At 41.0% G+C, this 20,570-nt stretch overlaps 2 protein-coding genes across 3 annotated transcripts; one reads left to right on the top strand and one right to left on the bottom strand.

Moving 5' to 3' along the window:
- Positions 1-334: 334 nt before the first annotated feature.
- On the bottom strand, positions 335-1,710 carry LOC138885199 (uncharacterized). The gene is made up of 2 exons (XM_070166109.1): positions 1,045-1,710; positions 335-754 (listed from the first exon to the last, which is right to left on the bottom strand). Exons 1-2 carry the CDS (start codon positions 1,708-1,710, stop codon positions 335-337), a joined length of 1,086 nt encoding a protein of 361 aa, XP_070022210.1.
- An 11,482-nt stretch (positions 1,711-13,192) lies between these two features.
- On the top strand, positions 13,193-20,431 carry LOC104223317 (ATP-dependent DNA helicase DDM1-like). 2 transcript variants are annotated; one of them, XM_009774733.2, is made up of 16 exons: positions 13,193-13,317; positions 13,523-13,605; positions 14,447-14,710; positions 14,807-14,893; positions 15,262-15,608; positions 15,757-15,946; positions 16,083-16,258; positions 16,828-16,897; positions 17,041-17,230; positions 17,682-17,777; positions 17,860-17,954; positions 18,040-18,159; positions 18,853-18,972; positions 19,272-19,370; positions 19,447-19,554; positions 19,901-20,431. In XM_009774733.2, exons 2-16 carry the CDS (start codon positions 13,549-13,551, stop codon positions 20,138-20,140), a joined length of 2,259 nt encoding a protein of 752 aa, XP_009773035.1. In that variant the 5' UTR covers positions 13,193-13,317; positions 13,523-13,548; the 3' UTR covers positions 20,141-20,431. The 2 variants fall into 2 exon arrangements, with proteins under 2 accessions (XP_009773035.1, XP_009773034.1); XM_009774732.2 differs by having other exon boundaries at positions 13,195-13,313.
- Positions 20,432-20,570: the final 139 nt, after the last annotated feature.

The raw sequence follows: 20,570 nt of genomic DNA, 5'->3' as shown, positions 1-20,570 counted from the left end.
ACATTAAGCATTAGTGTAGGCATTGTGTTTATCAAGTAGGCTGCCAATAGCACACATTTGTCCCAAAGATTTAATGGAATATGCCCTTAAAACCTGACTACTCTAGCTACCTCTAATATATATCTGTGTTTTCTTTCAACCACCCCATTCTTCTAGGGTGTGTAGGGGCAGGACCTCTGATGAACTATGCCGAGTCTATTGAACATATTTGTACATTTAGAATTAAGGAATTCTATCCCATTGTCTGTCCTAATCACTTTAATCTTAGTGTTGAACTAAGTTTGAGCCATCGGAAAAAAAATTCTAATAACAACAATTGCATCCGACTTCAACTTTAACAAATAAATCCAGTTACTCTAGAGTGATCATCAACTATTATCGAAAAGTATTTATTTCCATCATGTGTTGCAATTCGAAATGGTCCCCATACATCTATGTGCAACAATTCAAACACACTTTCTATTCTACTACTACTAGTAGGAAAGGGCAATTTTGCTTGTTTGGCTATGGGGCAAATTTCACAGCTATTTATTACACTTCTACATAGTTCTTCAATGACATTCAACACATGCTTCATAACTCTTGATGATGGGTGACCCATTCTTCTATGCCAAAGTTGTAAGGTATTTTGATCTAGCCGCACATTCATAGACTGTGGAACTAACCCTTGTCCTTTACTTGAAGTTGTAGAAGTCAGTAGATAAAGTCCATTAGCTTCTTTACCAATCCCCTTCAGCTTCCCAGTGTAGAGGTCCTGAAGCACACAAAAGCCAGGAAAAAATACAGCTATACATTTCAATTTTCTAGTTAGTTTGGATACAGACAATAGATTGTACTTGAAATCTGGGATATACAGTACATTATCTCTTGCCCTTTTCCTATATTGCATTTACCAATATATGAAACTGTTGCTAGTTCTATTAGTAATTGCACTATTTTTCTATTTTGAGATGTTACAGTGTATATATCATAAAGTGAGCTAAAATCTGAGGTCATATGATTAGTCGCGCATGTATCTATGATCCACTCATGAGTGCAACTTGCCTTATCTACTAAACAGACAGTAGAATGAGATATACATGCCATATTAGCTGTAGTCTCCTGCACTTCTTCTTTATTTAGGAGCTTTAGAATCTGATTGAATTGATCCTCTATGAATATATGCTCTATTCCATATCCTAAAGAATTGTCCTTCTCAGCATGACTGGACATGTTAGGTATATTCATGTTGCCCTGCATCTGTGGATTAGCTTCTTCAATCATAACAGAATTAGCTGAACTATATCCTCCACTTCTTTTATGTTTGAAATCAGCTGGGTAACCTACTATCTTGTAACAGTTCTCCCTAGTGTGCCCTTTCATTTTACAAAAATCACATTGGAGATTGTAATTCTTCTTAGGTCGAAATTGACCACCAGTAGTCCTAGTAGACATCAATGCAACAACTTCATTTTCTTCAGCTGAGTCATGGTGATTGGACATAGCTCTTTGACTCTCATGTTCCATTAACATGGAGTATGCCTTATTCACTGTAAGAAGTGGGATCATCATAAGTATCTGGCTACGAGCTTGTTCATATGACTCACTGAATCCCATCAAGAACTGTAGTAACTTCAAACGTTCCATAAATTCAATAGACTCACTAGATTCTGCACAGTCGCAGCCCGGAGCTAGGGCCAAACTATCAAACTTTACCCAGAGTAATCGCATCTTCGAAAAATATGAAGAAATTGAGTTAGTTCCTTGGTTAATTGTTGCAATTTCCTATGAATTTGGAAGATTCTCGAACAATCGATCTTATCAAATCGCTCCTTTAGGTCATTCCAAACTTCACTGGCATTTGAGGAATAGACGATGCCACTTTGCAATTCCGGTGAAACACGGTTCATTATCCATGACAAAATGATTGCGTTGCATCACTCCCAAAGATCTACGGGATTTGTACCAAAATTTTCCCTTTTGCATGTGCCATCGATGAACCCTAGCTTATTCTGGCCTAGGATTGCAATTCTCATCGCCTGACTCCATATGGAATAATTTTCCGGTCCTCGTAATTGGAGAGAGATCAATATAGCTCTCGATCTGTCATTTGAATTGAGAAATAGTGGGTGATTGTGGCTCAATTTCTTTGGTAATTTATTGTCGACGACTGCCATGGCTGAGCTCGTCACAGTTCCCCAATGAAGAAATAGAGACGAATTAACAAATAGAAGAATTACTCTAAACGACCACACTTATGACCCATTGGCTTTGATACTGTGTTGAATTTAGCACAGAGAATCAGTAATGGAGGTTTTGAGCTGAAGAGCTTCTTCTTCTTTAATTTTCTTGAGAGAAAATAAATTTACAGTACTGGTAGTTAATCCTACCCTACTGTTATATACCTAACTAACCGACTAACCACTAGGTAGTTACTAACTTCTAGTTATTACACATACACCCATCACTTTAAGTTAACTTTACACTACTACCCTACTTCACTCTTGCTACTCTTAACAATTTGACTGTATTGCCTTTTAGTTTAGTAAGATAGACGATACATTCCAACAATTTGGATGCATTTCTTAATGTTTTTTTTTAAATTGATTGTAAGTCGATAACGAACCGAATGGGTTTGTTTATAGCAAATTTTGTCCTAATTAAAAGGTAAAATTGTATGGGTCCAAATTTGAACAACTACGACCGTTGATAAGTACGACAAACGACGAGATCCTCGTAGCTGGACATCCTACAGGGGACGACCTACAAGCGAACAAGAGACTGTACGACTTTTGTAGCAGTGTAGACCCATTAGGGGACATTAGGAATATTCGAAAGAATATTCTCTATGATTTGTCTTTTAGGACTTAGAAGGGGTTTGTACCTTATATATAGAGAGCGTAAAACAACCTTGTAAGCTCTCTGGGCATTTTTCCTAACTTATAACACTTGCTTACGGAGACGATTGATGTCATTATTGTTTAAGGGTTGATCTTGACAACATAAAGAAATCTTATCCTCTGTATTTTCCTTGTATATCTTTTGTTCTAGAGATTATTATACTTAGCTAAGATTTACCCCTTCATTTTCTTTGATTGATTTATTCAAAAAGGTTCCGATATCTTTTGAGTCAAACAATTTGGCGCCATCTGTGGGGATTTCTATAGCTAAGATCTTAGTTTTGTCTAGATCCTTGAAAGAAATAATCACCTCTCTTAGCCTCGTAAAGGCCAACAATGGCAGGAAAGGGAGAAGCAAGATTAAAGGCAATAGTAGGTGTCACGAACAACTTCCTGAATTCACTCAATAAAGCCGGTAGGGAAGACAACGAAAACGCAACGCCAAGTGCTACACCTGAGGGGGAGATCTCACCCCCCACCCGGGTGTGACTATCTCGCGCGAGAGGGAAACTAACATCAACATTCGCAGTAGGAGAAGCACCACCGGCCGTGAAAAGGCTATTATAAGAGTGGTTGACAAACACCTTGAGCAACATGCTCAACAAATCCGTTCAAGGAGATATCAGAGGCACAATACCCGCAGAACCTACAACCGTCGCCGATGAGCCAGAAACTCCACGGACAGGTAACACTCATACTATCATTGATGCAAGTAATGTTGCACTTGCGTCCATCTTAAAGAAAATGGAAGAGATGGAAAATGAGAACAAAACACTCCACGATCAGATGAAAGAGCACCAGGAAAGGGTTGATAAAATACCGGGCGCTCCGAAGTTGCTACCAAAACGTGACGTGGGTCGATTCGTCGAATAGACATAATGGTTGATTATTGGTAGCGGCGACGATACAGTAATCAACCATGTGAAATTCACCACCACACACAAACTCAATCGGACAGTCGCCCACGAATGATATGACAACCTCGAAGATAGTATCATCTTCGATAAGTCGGATACCAACGGTCTGTCTTTCCCTCACTATGATGCTTTGGTTATAACTTTACGCATCGTGGATATCGATGTAAAGAGAATAATGGTGGATGACGGAAGCGGCGCGTGTATTATTCACCCACGAGTCCTCATACAGATAAGGCTCGAGGATAAAATAGTACCGCATTGCATAACACTAACGAGTTTTAATAATGCAGTAGAATGAACCTCTAGAGAGATAGTGCTATCCGTTCTGGCAGGAGGAGTCACCCTGTAAACGACGTTCCACGTCATGAACCAGGAAACAACCTACAACGCCATCATAGGGCATCCATGGATACACGTTATGCGAGTTGTCCCGTCAAGTTTCTACCAAGTAATCAAATTTCCTACCCCATGGAGGATATTCAGCATCCGAGGCGAGCAGTGCACCGCCCAAGAATGCTACCGAATCGCCCAAAATTGCACACACACCCAACAACTAAAGGAGGCAAGTGAGAAAGCATAGCAATCAGCCATATCGGGAACCAAACCCGACATACAAGTAGAGGCCATCAAAGACTCAAATGTCATAGAAGCCTACAAGGCAACCGTAGAAGACCTCGACCCCGTTCAACTAGACAACACCGATAGCACGAAAAAGGCTTATATCGGACACAACCTCTTAGAACCAAGTAAGTACTATGAGTTCTTAACTAACAACGCCAATTTGTTTGCCTTTTCCCATACAGATATGCCAGGAATCCCAAGGGACATCGCCACACACAGGCTGAATGTCGACCCTCTTTACCCGCCAGTACGACAAATAAAGAGAAAGTTCAATGTCGCCATCAATGAGGCGGTCAACAAAGAAGTTGATAAGTTACTTGCTAATGGTTCTATCCGAGAATCAAAATATCCCCAATGGGTCGCCATCGTGGTCATGGTAAAAAAGAAGAACGGGAAATGGCGGATGTGTGTCGACTTCACCGACCTGAACAAAGCATGCCTGAAAAATTCCTTTCCATTACCACACATCGACCAGCTCATCGATGCAATGGCGGGACACGAACTACTAAGCTTCTTAGACGCTTATTTTGGTTACAACCAAATTCTAATGGCTAAAGAAGACCAAGAGAAAACCACTTTCATCACTCACCGAGGAACATACTGCTACAAAGAAATATCATTCGGACTCAAGAACGTAGGGGCAACGTATCAAAGGTTAGTCACCAAGATGTTCAAAGAACAACTCGGTAAGACCATGAAGGTTACATCGATGACATGCTAGTGAAGTCGAAAAAGAAAGAGGATCACATTGGTCATATGAAGGAAGCCTTCGAGATATTGAGGCAATATGGAATGAAACCGAATCTCGAAAAATGCGCCTTTGACATAACCTCAGGAAAGTTCCTTGGTTTTCTGGTATCATAAAGGGGTATCGAAGTCAACCCGGATCAGATCAAAGCCATCGAAGGAATACCAGAGACATAAACTAGCAAGAAGCAGGTGTAGAAATTAACAGGACGAATAGTCGCCTTGTTGATGTTTATTTCACGATCGTTAGACAGATGCCATAAATTCTTCAATTTGCTAAGGAAAGATCACATACTACAATGGAATTCAGAATGCATCGACGCCTTGAGAAAGCTAAAAGCGTACCTGTCCTCGCCACCACTACTCGTCAAGGCAGACCCGAGCAAATGCCTACTGGTGTACCTAGCAGTCTCCGAAGTCGCGGTAAGTGCAGTCTTGATCTGCAAAAACAAAGGTACACAATCTCCGATTTACTATATCATCAAAACCTTAATTGATGCCAAAACAAGGTACCCTCACCTTGAGAAACTAGCTCTGGCAATAGTCGTAGCTTCACGAAAGCTTAGACCATATTTTTAATGTCACCCCATAAAGGCGGTGACAACCTTCCCCCTCAGAGGCATCCTACACAAACCCGAACTATCGGGTAGGTTGGCCAAATGGGCCATAGAATTAAGCGAGCACAATATAACATACCAACCGCGAACTGCTATCAAGTCGCAGGTGCTCGCCGATTTCGTCGCTGAATTCAGTGCAGAAATATTGCCTAAAGTAGAGTAGGAGGCGCTCCGCGCTTCCACACATTCCGACCTTTGGGTCCTCTACACCAATGGTGTATCTAATGCATCGAGATCGGGACTGGGACTCGTCCTTGAAGTTCCTACGGGCGAAGTAATTCGCCAGTCTATACGATGCCCCAAGATGACTAACAACGAGGCCGAGTATGAAGCTGTGATTACAAGATTGAAATTAGCCATCAAATATGGCGCTCGACGACTCGTCCTCCATTACGATTCTCAACTAGTGGTGAACCAAGTCATTGGGACTTTCCAAATCAAAGAACAGAGACTATAAAAGTACTAGTCATAAATTTACAAACTGCTGCCAGAATTCGATTAATGTCGCCTCGACCAAATACCCAGGGCGTAGAATATCAAAGCAGATGGTCTCGCCAAGCTAGCGACAGCCACCAGAAATATTAACAAGGAAAACGTGGTCACTCTTCTCCATTCCGCAATAGACCAGGTCAAGGTACATTCTATAAACCTAACTTGGGACGGCGCAACTGTATCGTAACATATTTGTAGGACGGAACGCTCCCACAAGATAAGAAAGAAGCCAAAAAGCTTCGAATACAGGCAGCCAGATACAGCCTCGTAAACTGTGATCTTTACAAGAGAATGTTCGGCGGCCCCCTAGCCAAATGTCTTGGGCCAAATCAAACAAGGCGAGTACTAGAAGAAGTACACGAGGGGCACTGCGGTGCCCACACAGGAAACCACACCCTCATCCGATGCCTCATCCACGCCAGATACTACTGGCCAACCATGAAAAAAGAAGCCGCGGATTACGCCAGGAAGTGTGAACAATGTCACACACCAAGCAGGAGAACTCTTGCATTTCGTCACTTCGCTATGGCCATTCATAAAGTGGGGGATGGATATTATCGGACCCCTCCTGGCAAGATGAGGTAAGGTACACTTTCCTTTTGGTTTTAAGTGACTATTTTCTAAATGGGTGGAAGCAGGTGCATACACACAAATACGTGAGCAAGAAGTTATCGCGTTCATATGGAAAAATATAATATGCCGCTTCGGCATCCCCAACGAAACCAGCTATGAAAACGGACCTCAGTTCGTCGGAAAGAAAACGACCAAGTTTTTCGAAAAATGGCACATCAAGCGAATACTCTCCACACTATACCACCCCGCGGGCAATGACCAAGCCGAATCCTCCAATAAAGTGATACTGAATATATTGAAAAAGAAGCTCGCGGACGCCAAAGGGATATGTCCTAAACTACTACCAGAAGTACTATGGGCATACCGTGCTACTCTAAAAACTAGCACAGGCGAGACGCTACATTCACTAGTCTACGGGACTGACGCAGTTATACCCATTGAAGTTGGAAAACCTAGCTTGAGATACTCCAACGAAAGTGGACCAAACAATGACGAAAGTAGGCTTCAAGATCTGGATGAAGTCGAAGGATGAAGGGATATGGCCCATGTAAGAATGGTAGTCCAAAAGCAACAAGTAGAAAGGTACTATAATAATAAGGAAAAAGTACGACCGCTCAAGGTCGGAGACTACGTCCTCAAAGATAAAACACATGCAGCAAAAGACCCTAACGAGGGAAAATTGGGAACAAACTAGGACGGACCATATAAAATCACGGCAGCGGCAAACAAAGGAGCATTCCAGTTATAGACAATGGAAGGAAAACTACTCAAAACAATTGGAATGTCACGCATCTCAAATACTTCCACTTTTGAAAGGAGGCACCACCTAAGTCGTACTCTTTTTCCCTCATCTGGGTTTTGTCCCAATCGGGTTTTCTCGGTGAGGTTTTTAATAAGGCGGTAAGGGGGAAGTCTCGAGGTTCGAAGTATTGTTCATTACCCCGCCTGTCGACGTGATCTCCAGGCCGAGTAATGAAGGGACTGGATATAGATGACCAAATCTCCATTGTATGCACAAAGTCGACATGTATTTCCTACAAGAATATAATCAAATCTCCAATGTATGAAAGTAATATCCCAATGGCCAAGGCCAACGACGAAAATATGAGTTCGACCTCATTCGAACTACGACGAGATCCTACTTCGACGCCAGTTAAAAGTAACATCCCAATGGCCAAGGTCATCGACGAAAATATGAGTTCGACCTCATTCGAACTACGGCGGGATCCTACTTCGACGTCAGTTCAAAGTAACATCCCAATGGCCAAGGCCATCGATGAAAATATGAGTTCGACCTCATTCGAACTACGACGGGATCCTACTTCGATACCAGTTCAAAGTAATATCCTAATGGCCAAGGTCATCGACGAAAATATGAGTTTGACCTCATTCGAACTACGATGGGATCCTACTTCGATGCTAGTTCAAAGTAACATACCAATGGCCAAGGCCATCGATGGAAATATGAGTTCGACCTCATTTGAACTACGACGGGATCCTACTTCGATGCTAGTTCAAAGTAACATCCAAATGGCCAAGGCCATAGACGAAAATATGAGTTCGGCCTTATTTGAACTACGACGGAATCCTACTTCGACGCTAGTTCAAAGTAAAATCCCAATGGCCAAGGCCATCGATGAAAATATGAGTTCGACCTCATTCGAACTACGACAGGATCCTATTTCGATGCCAGTTCAAAGTAACATCCCAATGGCCAAGGCCATCGACGAAAATATAAGTTCGACCTCATTCGAACCACGACGGGATCCTACTTCGACGCCTGTTCAAAGTAACATCCCAATGGCCAAGGCCATCGACCAAAATATGAGTTCGACCTCATTCGAACTACGACGAGATCCTACTTCAACGACAATTCGAAGGTAACATCCCAATGGCTAGGGCCATCGACGAAAATATACATTCGACTTTGCTTACCACGATGGGAGCCCACTTCGACGACAGGTCGAAAGTAGCATCCCAAAGGCTAAATCCACTAGCAAAAGAAAAAGGGATCGACCTCACCCAAAGCAAAATCGGCTTAATAATTCGACAAACACCCTGAACACCATGGATATTATAAAGATCATCACCGAATCGGCGAAACAAATTCTATATTACCTCAAAATGTTACTTATACCTATCTTTACAACGGGCTCAAGCATGCCCTTACAAAAGTCCCAAAGCAAAAAGTAAGTACAAACAAAAAGTTACACATCATCCCCGGTTGGTTACGCATCTTCATACCAAGAGTCAGAAGTAAGACGGTTCACATCATTGGAGTTGATGTCATCCCCGTCAGGTGTAAGAGGGTCGTACCCGTATGCCTCATGAGCTTCGACATGCACGCCCTGAAGTTCTGCTTTAGATGCCCTCCCTTCAGCATAAAAAGCCTTGTACACGTCAAGGTGGACCTCAGCATGGACCCACAACATATAAGCGACGAGGCACGACCGGATCGGCCGAGGCACAAGATGTAGAAAGTTGTGAGCGTCAACTCGCATCCTCCATTCTCAGCGAGGCCACTTGCCCATTCAACACAAAAAGCTCCGCCTCCAACTCCTTAACACGCCCCTCAAGCCCCGCTACCTTAAGCTTAGATGCCTCCTTCTCTTCGACCAATTCCGACCTACAAATACGGAGGGCATTCTCCAAGGCCGCCATTCCAGAAATAGCAGTCGCCAGCTTATCAGCACCGACACTCAGTTCGCCCTTATGACCCTCAATCTCTACTGCCTTCATACCCAATTCAGCGATCAAATGGGCCACCTTTGCTTGCAAGTCGGCATTATCGACCATCACCCCTACTTAACTCAAGCTCATCCTCCTTCACCTTAAGGGAGACCTCAAGTTCATTGTTGCGGGCGACAACCTTCATAAACTCCTCATCTCGCTCCCTCGGCTCCTCGACCTTGCATGCTAGTTGGTCCTCCCTCTGTTTGAGTCCCTCGCAGAATAATTGAAAATCAGGGTCCTGATTATAAATATCGGCCATTGCATGATGATTAGCGCGATACTGTTGATATTGGAAGACATCTTCCCGTAGATGGTCGTCCTCTTTCTTTCCCGACGCTCGGGCTCAGTCTCCATGATAAGAGTTTAGCACAAAAAGAAAGAAGTTAAGACAAAAGACAAGTCGGCAATAACAACGCAAGCCCAACGACGAAAAGGAAAAGAAAGACACCTACCTGCAAGGCCATACCGACGACATTCGGAGACAATTCCATGTCGCTCATCGCTCTAAGCACCTCGCTCTTAGGGGAAGCACATAGAGGGGCGAAAACAGACGCCACTTAATCGCATCTCGACAACAGGTTGTAGTCCCCCAGGACAACTATGTGACGATCAGACCCTTCCACTTTGACCTCCACGTGAGTATGGCGACCTACAAACTCGCGAACGTCCTCCGGGTCGACGTCTGAACTCGAGCCTTCACCTTCGCCTTCGACATGCCGGCCTCCTCCAACGTTGGATGACGCACCACCCTCAGCGGAGCGCACGGAGTCGGCCCCTGGGTAAATCCTTTCTGTTTAGGGAGACCTCCCCACTAAGATGGCGTTAGCCATAAATGTGGGTACAGGTGCCGTATGCGACGCCTTACGTCTACCGGCATCCATGACCACATCCTTCCCAAGCTCCATTCTCCTCATTTTTCTCAGTAACGACTCGTCCCCATTAGAGGATTCATCCAAGAGGTGAGGGGTCGGTATGGAATAAGCCTCCTCCCTCACGACCATATCCCGAGAGGGACCTTCCATTTGAATCGGTTGAGGACAACCCCCTCGAACAGATTCAGTCAAAGTAAACTACATCCCTGCAGCAGCGACAACCTGTCGGAATGCAGGGACTGGTGCTCTCCACCTGGAAGCTCCTCGACCTGTCGTCATGAATAGTCGTATCAATAGACGACGATGTATAACCGACGAAATGATACAAGGGAAAACGTTTACCTGATGAAACTCTTGGGCTGTAACGTTTTTACAAAGGCGGGCCAATCTCGGGTCTCTGCTGCATGGGGTAACAGACGGGCTACCCAATCCTTTATACCCTCAACAGGGCGGGGTGGACGTCCCATAGCTGCAAACGAGAAACAAACAAATCCTATGACAAATGAAGAAGAAAAGAAAGAGTGAAATAAGTGGCGACACTTACGAGTCTCGTTCTACCGCTCCGGGAACCTGGCGGGGTCAGAAACAATGTGTTCAATTTTGACAAAGAAGTACTTATGCCAAAACTTGCGACTTGCTTGGTCGTCGGTCCCAACCATCAGCCCATTTGTTCCACCATGTCTCAAATGCACCATAGTGCCCCTGTGGAAACTGCGCGAGAACAGATGCAAGAGGTGGTGGATAGTAACCTCGCATTCCGCCAACTCCGCATACTTTGTCAACAATAAGAGTATCTTAAGCGTGTATGATGAGAGTTGCGCCGGGCAAACTTGGTAGAATCTACAGAACTCCTCCACTAATGGAAGGAGGGGGAAAGAATGACCAATCGCGAAAGGGTACTCGTAAAAAGCGCAGTACCTAGGTCTATGGACTTCCACGAAATCCCTTCCCGCTGGAACCATGTCAACATGAGCGGGGATGTTATACTTTGTATGGAGAGCGTCAATATGAACTTGTTCCGTTTCAGATAGCACGGAGGTAGGAGTAGGAGGAGGATCCTTGAGGAAGTCGCTTCGAGACATGGGGTGCCTCGGCAACAACTCCTCCACTGTGGGAAAACTATCCCCCTCTTCTACCATCATATCCTCACCAACGTGGCGGCCTCAGAAACCTCCTCACGAGATTGATGTGTTCTTGGCATTCCTTTTGATGAAAAAAGTGTCAGAACAGCGGAGAAGGTTATGAACGAAGAATAGGAGAAGAAGAAGCAGAAAGTTGTTAGAACGAACTCGGGAGGGATGACAAAGGCTAACCGGAAATGAAATGGCCAAGAGTTTTTGAAAAAACAAAACCTCCACCTATTTATAGGATAGGGTGGCGCCAGAATCGAAACGGAAGGTTGCAGAATGGCATCGAAATTGAAGCACAAGCCATCAACCCATGTCTGGAAAACACGCATAATGATGACGCACGTGGAGATGACGTCATTTCCCGATAAAATACACTATCCAGTGTCTTGTTAAGCATGTTGACCGCTTATTATTGGCCGAGTCGTGACGCTTCGTAAGACTAAATTTCTCCATAAGAGCGAGTGGTGTCCGCTCATCGAGGACGCACCAAGTTGCAACCTCGACAAGTGGAGGGACCAACTGTATGGGTCCAAATTTGAACAACCACGATCGTTGATGAGTACGACAAACGACGAGATCCTCGTAGCTCGACATCCTGCAGGGGACGGCCTACAGGCAAACAAGAGACTGTACGACTTTTGCAGCAGTGTAGGCCCATTATGGGACATTAGGAATATTCTTTCGAACATTCTCTATGATTTGTCTTTTAGGGCTTAGAAAGGGTTTATCCCTTATATATAGAGCGTAAAACAACCTTCTAAGCTCTCTGGACATTTTTCCTAACTTATAATACTTGCTATAACACTTGCTTACGGAGACGATTGATGTCATTATTGTTTAAGGGTTCATCTTGAGAAGATAAAGAAATCTTATCCTCTGTATTCTCCTTGTATATCTTTTATTCTAGAGATTATTATACTTAGCTAAGATTTAACATTTCATTTTCTTTGATTGATTTATTAAAAAAGGTTCCGATATCTTTTGAATAAAACAAAAATGAGTTCTAATGAATAGAGTTATTAGAAATTGTTGGCTACTCCACTGGGTTGTCCAGATACATTTTTTTTAATGTATAGATTGCTAATTTGTTAATAAATTCTTTTATTTACGAAAAAAGAAGAAGTAAAAGGAGATAGTTAAAACTGGCCCGCACATCATTGTTCTTTCTTTCTCTTTCTTCCTTAATGATAGCACTGGAGTATACGATCGAGCTAATTGGATATTCAAATTTACATTAGCAGAGTAATGCAAATTAGAATATGATTGACTCTTGAGGAGTGCTAATTTAGATAATCCAGTTATCTTACTTTGGTCATGGAAGCAGACGAAAGTTTCCTTCTTAGTGTAATCTCTCCGCAAATTTTAAATTCACAGCACCTAAATTGCGCTGCTGTGGATGTGACAAGCCAATATTATTTTACGGGGATTACGCGACAATATTTTGGGGCTGGAGCACTATTTGAAGCTTCAACTTTTTGAACAAACATGCGCAGCATCCGCATCGACGCCACCGATGGCTTTCTCGATATTATTTCAAACATCCTAGGGCAATCTTATACCATCAGTTTCCCGCCTTTTTGTCTTCCAGCACGACCATTTAATTTTAATAAAGTGTAGAAAATTACTTGCCTTTTTGCTGCAAATACCGTTCACCTTTTCCATTGCAGCCCATTCTCTCTGGTCTCCTCCATTGCTTTCTATTTTCTTCCGCTCGCCGAAGAAACTGATTCCAGTATGTGCGTTTGCTTCAACTGTTTCTGGATTTTTTTACTTTTTTTGGGTGATTTTTTGGTGCATTTTTCTGATGATTTTGTCACTGTATTTGATTTTCGTTTTCTTCCGTTTTTCGGAGGGAATGCAAGAACATAGATGCCCGACGTTTGATATGGCCACGTACTGGTTTAATCGGAATGTTTTTGCTTGTGTAATGGTGTTTTATAGGAGGAGCTTAGGGTTTGGACTGTGAAATGGTGGCCAACGACAAGACAGCTTCGGACTCTCCTGTTTCCGTCCTGGAAGATGAGGTGTTGCTTTTTTGTTCTTCTCTTTCTTCTTCCTCTTATCATTTCGTATTTTTATTTATTATTTATGTATTTTTCTAATGTTTGTTTGAGTTTTGTTGCTCACTGCCGTTGCCCTTACTCGCTTTCATTTAAGGTTACAGCTGTTGCGATTGGAAGTTTAGTTTGTAGATATTATTGGTTATAACATATTTTGGCTTTGAATCTTCAGTCCCTTACATTTATGGATCTGTATTTTGTTGTTTAGCTCCTATATGAGGAAGTATAGTAACTTTATTGTTCAATCATTGGGTGAAATGTCGTATCGTGTTAGCTCCAGAGGAGGTTTCTTGAGCAAAAAAATAGTTAGTGAAGCAGCACAGATCTGAACTCCAAAGTGAGATTAATTTTTAATGTGATATTTATTCTACTAGTCATCACTCGTTAGTATTAAATGTCCTGTGGTAAAACTAAGCTTTTAGAAGCTTTAAACTAAGAGTTACAGGATGTTGATCTTTCTTAAGTTTCTGAAGTGAATATATACTCATTTTTCTTGCTTTCAGTTATGTGTTTGATTCACAGGCTGAATTCACTTACCAGTTCTTTCTGTTTGGAGATTTACTGAATCCTGGAACGCCTCCCTGATGGGGATTTAAGCTTGTCCTGTATTTTTTCACTTTTATTGCTGTCCTTGTACCGTCTTTCGTTTATTATGATTTTAGATGGATGTTTATTACCCCATCAGATTGAAGAAAAAGTATTGAAGACTCATTCCGAGTGTACTATTAGAAATTGTACAGTTGGTGTAAGGAGAACTATCTGCTGTATTTTCTTCTGAATCACATTGTGTGCTCTCATTTTGAAGGATACCTGCAAAGAGGAGCCCGCCATTAAATTGGAGGAAGTAGTTTGTGATGCTGAAAATGAGGATGTCACTCATATACCTGAATCCATGGAGGAGGAAGGAATTCTGAGAAAAGCATGTGCAAAGGAGGAAGAGGCACAATTAAATGAGCTCAAGCAGGCGCCCAGTTTGAATGAAACTCAATTTACCAAGTTGGATGAGCTTCTTACCCAGACACAACTTTATTCAGAGTTCTTGCTGGAGAATATGGATAACATCAATATGGTATCTCCCTGAGTTTTCTGAAGAACTATAATTTGCATGTGGAGAATTTGACACTCTTTTGCTTATCAAGTTCATTTCTTCTCTTTGTATGAACAGAATCAGATAGAAGGTGAAGAGAAAAGTGTCAATGAAAACAAAAGAGGCCGTGGCTCGAAACGAAAGCCGACAACAGGCTACAACAATGTATACCTTTTTCTTGCCTCCTGAAGCCTTACCTATATCTTGAATATGTCATCAGACTTAGAACTATAGTTGATTAGTTGAGCATGTTTGAACAATTTTATACAGACATAACACTATTGAGTTGATTTTCTTACTGGATGATTTTTAGTTTTGTTTTTGCATCATGGAAATAATTAAATAAATAAAATTAGTATTGCTTTGAACAGAATGGCATGCATCGGTAGGTCTTTACATTTCTGTGGCCCTTTTATTCATGTCTGAAATTTAAGTTGAGAATCTTGTTTTTTGGAGGTTATTTCCTTTTCTTAATTGCAAGCTAGCTGCTTGTTGCCTTCATTTCTTTGAAATGGTTTCAAATACTTATGCAGAGGAAAGCCAAGAGAGCTGTTGCTGCCATGCTTACAAGATCTAAAGAAGATGTTTCAAATGAAGATTCAACCCTCACGGAGGAAGAGAGAGTCGAGAGAGAGCAGGCCGAACTTGTGCCCTTGCTGACTGGTGGGAAATTGAAATCTTATCAACTGAAAGGTGTCAAGTGGTTGATCTCATTATGGCAAAATGGATTGAATGGTATCCTAGCAGATCAAATGGGACTTGGAAAGACAATTCAAACAATAGCTTTTCTTGCTCATTTGAAGGGGAATGGTTTGGATGGCCCTTATTTGGTCATTGCTCCTTTGTCTACACTTTCAAATTGGTTGAATGAGATAGAGAGGTACATTGACATCTTCATTGTTCTGCAATTAACTGGATGTTCTGTTTGTGTATTGGTGGAGCTGCTTCCCTTCTGGGATGAAACTGTCTTGTGTCATTTGTATGCAACTAAAGGCATACCTTTTTTTCTTTTCTTTTTCCATTAAAAGGTTTGTGCCCTCAATCAATGCAATCATCTACCATGGTGACAAGAATCAGAGGGATGAGATAAGGATGAAGCACTTGCCGAGGACCATAGGTCCCAAATTTCCCATTGTAATTACTTCTTATGAAGTTGCATTAAGTGATGCAAGGAAGTGCCTGAGGCACTACAGTTGGAAATATCTTGTGGTGGATGAGGTACCGACAATTGACAGTTTACTTTGTAAACTAGTAATATTTTGTAAAATTTTCTGTCTACAGGTTTGTTCTTTCATTTAGGAAGCAGCTCAATTTGTACTTTGTGCTGAAATTCTATTGCTTTCTTCTTTCCAAGGGGCATAGGTTAAAGAACTCAAAATGCAAATTGTTCAAAGAATTGAAGCTGTTGCCCATTGAAAACAAGCTCCTTTTAACTGGAACACCTCTGCATAATAACTTAGCTGAGCTGTGGTCCTTGTTGAACTTCATTTTACCGGACATATTCTCTTCCCACGATGAATTTGAGTCATGGTAATCAGCTGATTATTTCCGACTATTTTGGTTAAAGTGCTTTCTTGTAACTGCTGAGGTGTGTTATTATGATAGAAATATACATGTGATTTCAAGTTATCTGCTCAATCAATACTGTGGTTACCGTTTGCTAAATTTGCAAGCCACGTTGTTTCAGCATCCTTAAAATTATTTGGTTGTCTAACTCATCATATCAGCGAAACGGTTAGCACAGTTATCATAGCCTTAAATAGATATCCTGTGCATATAGCCTCTAATCGCTCAGTTGGCATAAAGTGACTCAGTTTCTGGTAGCTGACTTCTATATGATGGTTTGTTCAAAGGAATCTAATACGTGCTGCAATTGCATTGAGTTAGTCACTTACATCGCAGTAGTTATGCTGATTCTTGTCAGAGTTCATAAGGGGAAGATGTGTTGTACTTTGTCTAGCAGAATGTAGGTGCATGTAATAGGAGTCTCAAAGTAGGGTCTATCACTATTAGTTATCGCACCAATTTCCGTTATGTTAAACCTAAGTGAATGTCAATCAGGAAGAGTTTTAGTGTAATGAGGTTTCTTTATGTATCAGGTTTGATCTATCGGGGAAGTGCACCACTGAATCAGAAAAGGAAGAAATGGAAGAAAAGAGGAGAGCACAAGTATGAATATTATCCAGTGTTATAGCCTAGCCTCTTCTTATCCGTTTTAAGACGTTTATCATCTGTTTAGTGAATATTTTCCAGTATTATAACCATGTTTTTTCCATCTTAAAGTATTTATCATAATAATGTGACAATTGCAGGTTGTGGCCAAACTCCATGCAATATTACGTCCTTTTCTTCTACGGAGGATGAAAGTGGATGTTGAGCAAATGCTTCCTCGTAAGAAGGAGATAATATTGTATGCTACCATGACTGAATACCAGAAAAAGTTCCAGGAACACCTAATTAATAGGACACTGGAGGGCTATTTGATTGAGAATGTGTCCACTGGTAATTAGTGCAATCTTAAATACATATCTGATTTGGAGGGAAATGAGTTGATTGATCTCGTCTAGATTTTCAGTTTGATTGATAATGTGTGCACTGAAATACTGCAATCATAAATATGTAACTGGTTCTGCTGAAATTGAGTTGGTTTATCTCTTTAGATTTTTGGTTTTACAGAGAATGTGTCCACTGGTATTAGTACAAAATGTTAATATGTATCTTATCCTGAGGGGAATTGAGTTGGTTTATCTCTGCTATATTTTCTGTTATAATAAAACACTGGTTTTCTTTTACCACACTATAGCATCTCCAATTTATTTTGGAGCATATCTTTTTTTATGTTGGTTTTGTCCAATGAAGTGAATTCCTTTTTTATGTACCATCATAGGCCTTTAGTTATTCCTGGGCCCTTTAGAGTTTGCAGTCCTAATGCCTTATCTGGCTAATTTTGCAGGGCATGGTTTTAAAGGAAAGCTTAATAATTTGATGGTTCAACTTCGCAAGAATTGCAACCATCCTGATCTCTTGGAGTCCGTCTTCAACGGTTCTCGTATGTGATGGATGATCTGTGGAACCGATTATATTGATTATGTGCCGGTTGGTAATAGCTTTTTTTGTTCTTTCATTGACAGCTCTTTATCCACCTGTGGAACAAATAATTGAGCAATGTGGCAAGTTTATTTTGCTGGACAGACTGTTAACAAAACTGTTTGCTCGCAAGCACAAGGTATGTGAAGCTGTCTGGTGCTTCGAGCTTTTCTGTCTTCCTACTTTGCTCAAACTTTTAAACTCAGTTCGTTAACTGCCAACAGGTTCTGATATTCTCTCAGTGGACTAGAGTACTGGACATAATGCACTATTATTTTAGTGAAAAAGGATTCGATGTTTGTAGGCTTGATGGCAGTGTGAAATTGGACGAAAGAAAAAGACAGGTAATTGGTCTCAATTGTTCTATCAATCTAACTTTTCTTGCTCACAAAAGTTGTGAGCTGTTATGGCCATGTGATTAGGATAATCTTCAAGAGTGTTTATGAACATCTGGCTATTACCATTGATCTGCTGATAACCTTCTAGTATTCGTAACTCTGCTTGTGTGTGGAACTTCACTTCTCCCTAGGAATAAACCTATTGATGGACCAATAAACTGTCATTATCGTCAAGAGGAAGCGCCTAGGATTACTGATTTCTGTTGATACAGTATTTGCTTTTGGACTCTAAGTTGGTTCACTCTATTCTCTACAATCTCTTGTTGATATAATCTCTTGTTATCAAATACAAAATATATGCAAGTCTTTTTATTTTTTTCCGATTTACCTCACCTGCTGACCTTTTCATTTTTTGTTAAATCACAAAGTTTCCATCTCTTTGGTTGTGTATTGAATCTATTGATATCAAGTAGTGCTATGATGCTGTATTTTGGTTTTGATGTGACATCTTTCTTATTGACTATTCTCAATGCTGCATTAGTTTACTGTCTCACTTGAACTACCTCTAAAAAATTTAGACTCTTGTTGTAATTCTATGTGCTATTGGAATGGGCTTTAGGGAGGTTACCTGATCTAGTTCGTTATCTGGAATGATTTTAATGAAGTTGATCTGTTTGTATTTACTTGTTCATGGAACAGATCAAGGAGTTCAATGATGTTAGCAGCAAGTACAGGATATTTCTTCTTAGTACTAGAGCTGGTGGCCTTGGTATCAATCTGACTGCTGCTGATACCTGTATTTTATATGATAGTGATTGGGTATCTTCTTCACGCCCCCTTATGCTTTTCATTTGTTTTTGCCAAGGTTTTCGCTTGGTTTCATCCCTTTTTTACCATGTCTTTGCATTATCATGTCACACTTCTGCTGTTGTATTGTCTACCTTCACTGAAGTTTGCTCCGCTTAAAATTTCTTCTCTTAAAAAAGAACAATAGTTATTGCATCGCATTTGCTTTTTCTTATTTTTGATTTCTTTTTATGCTGTACTATTTTTCGATGTTTTGTAGCATTTGTGAATTGATGTCCATTTAGACTGATCACTATGCATTTCCTTTTCAGAATCCTCAAATGGATCTACAGGCAATGGATCGGTGTCATAGAATTGGTCAGACCAAACCTGTTCATGTTTACAGGCTTTCCACAGCTTTGTCTGTGGAGGTATGATTCAGGCTACTAAAGTTGTGTTTGCATCTCTTTATTGCTCATTGTAATAAAGAAAGTGTTTGTGCTTCAGGGTCGAATCCTCAAAAGAGCTTTTAGCAAGTTGAAGCTTGAGCAGGTGGTAATCGGGAAAGGACAATTTAAGCAAGAAAGAAGCAAACCTTCCATGGATGTTATGGAGGTTAGTGTTATTTTCCCCTCTACTAGATTCTACTTTTCATTCTATGTCGCAAATTCCCTTTTCCTTCTATAATGCGTCAATGAGTTGCTATCTTTCCTCTACGTTTTGAATAGTGTACTGTTGTAGTTGTTTTTTGATGGTTTCAGCTGATTGTAATTGCTAGTTAACATTCTCATTACTTTTTTGAACATGTGCTCGGTTTTACCTTTGTTTTTTGTCATTGAACCCTTCTTTTATGTGGTTTTTGGTATGTACGCTACGATATTGAGATGTATCTGATCGTTTGTGGCACTGAGTAGAAGAAAATAATGGTTGAAGTTTTTCTAACTGATCTTTGATGTCTCAGGAGGAGGACTTGTTGGCTCTCATGAGAGATCAAGATAGTGAGGAGGACAAGTTGGTGCAGACAGATGTCACAGATGAAGATCTGGAGAGGATTTTAGACCGTAGTGATCTAGTTGTTGGTCCTTCCAGTGAGGATGGGAACACTGAATCATGTGTTAGTGTGCTTCCTCTCAAAGGACCTGGTTGGGAAGTAGTTATTCCAACTGCAACTGGAGGCGTGCTTTCCACCCTCAACAGCTGATGAGAGATTGGATGCGGTTAATTAGGGGTTTTAGATCTATTTTTTGTTAGTGAATAGCTGATTACATGGCCTTGTGCTAAAAGTTGAACTCTATTCAGCAGAATTTTGTAAACTTGTGCTGCTGAAGTCGGTGGACTTGTACTAAGTATTAAATTATGTTTTTGCTAACAGCACCAGATTTTTGTAAAGTTTTGCTGCTGAAGCGGGTGGAAGCTATATGGAAATAGCACTTTTTGGAAAATTTTGTTACTTGAGAAGCTATTGACTTCACCAATCATGTTATGTTTACAATTTCTTTGGCATTAGTATTCAGAACTTAGATGAGCGCTAAACTAGCAGTTCCGTGTTTTTAATGTTTTTTTCTTTTTTATCTGTTGATTAATGCAAGTTAAATTTGGTTATGGTGGAATATGTAGTCAGTTCGGTGAAA

The sequence above is a fragment of the Nicotiana sylvestris genome, chromosome 2 (genome assembly GCF_000393655.2).
Source record: "Nicotiana sylvestris chromosome 2, ASM39365v2, whole genome shotgun sequence".
Classification (NCBI taxonomy): domain Eukaryota; kingdom Viridiplantae; phylum Streptophyta; class Magnoliopsida; order Solanales; family Solanaceae; genus Nicotiana; species Nicotiana sylvestris.
Note: the sequence above shows the minus strand (reverse complement) of the source record. Positions and strands in the feature narration are given on the sequence as shown.

What these genes read in the sequence shown, in the direction of transcription:
- LOC138885199 (XM_070166109.1), bottom strand. Translation starts at nt 1,710, where the DNA reads ATGCGATTACTCTGGGTAAAGTTTGATAGTTTGGCCCTAGCTCCGGGC. An exon ending in CTGTCTGTTTAGTAGATAAG is followed by an intron (nt 755 to 1,044) that starts GCAAGTTGCACT and finishes TGTGTGCTTCAG; the next exon opens with GACCTCTACACTGGGAAGCT.
- LOC104223317 (XM_009774733.2), top strand. Translation starts at nt 13,549, where the DNA reads ATGGTGGCCAACGACAAGACAGCTTCGGACTCTCCTGTTTCCGTCCTG. An exon ending in CGACAACAGGCTACAACAAT is followed by an intron (nt 14,894 to 15,261) that starts GTATACCTTTTT and finishes ATACTTATGCAG; the next exon opens with AGGAAAGCCAAGAGAGCTGT. An exon ending in TTTTATATGATAGTGATTGG is followed by an intron (nt 18,973 to 19,271) that starts GTATCTTCTTCA and finishes TTTCCTTTTCAG; the next exon opens with AATCCTCAAATGGATCTACA.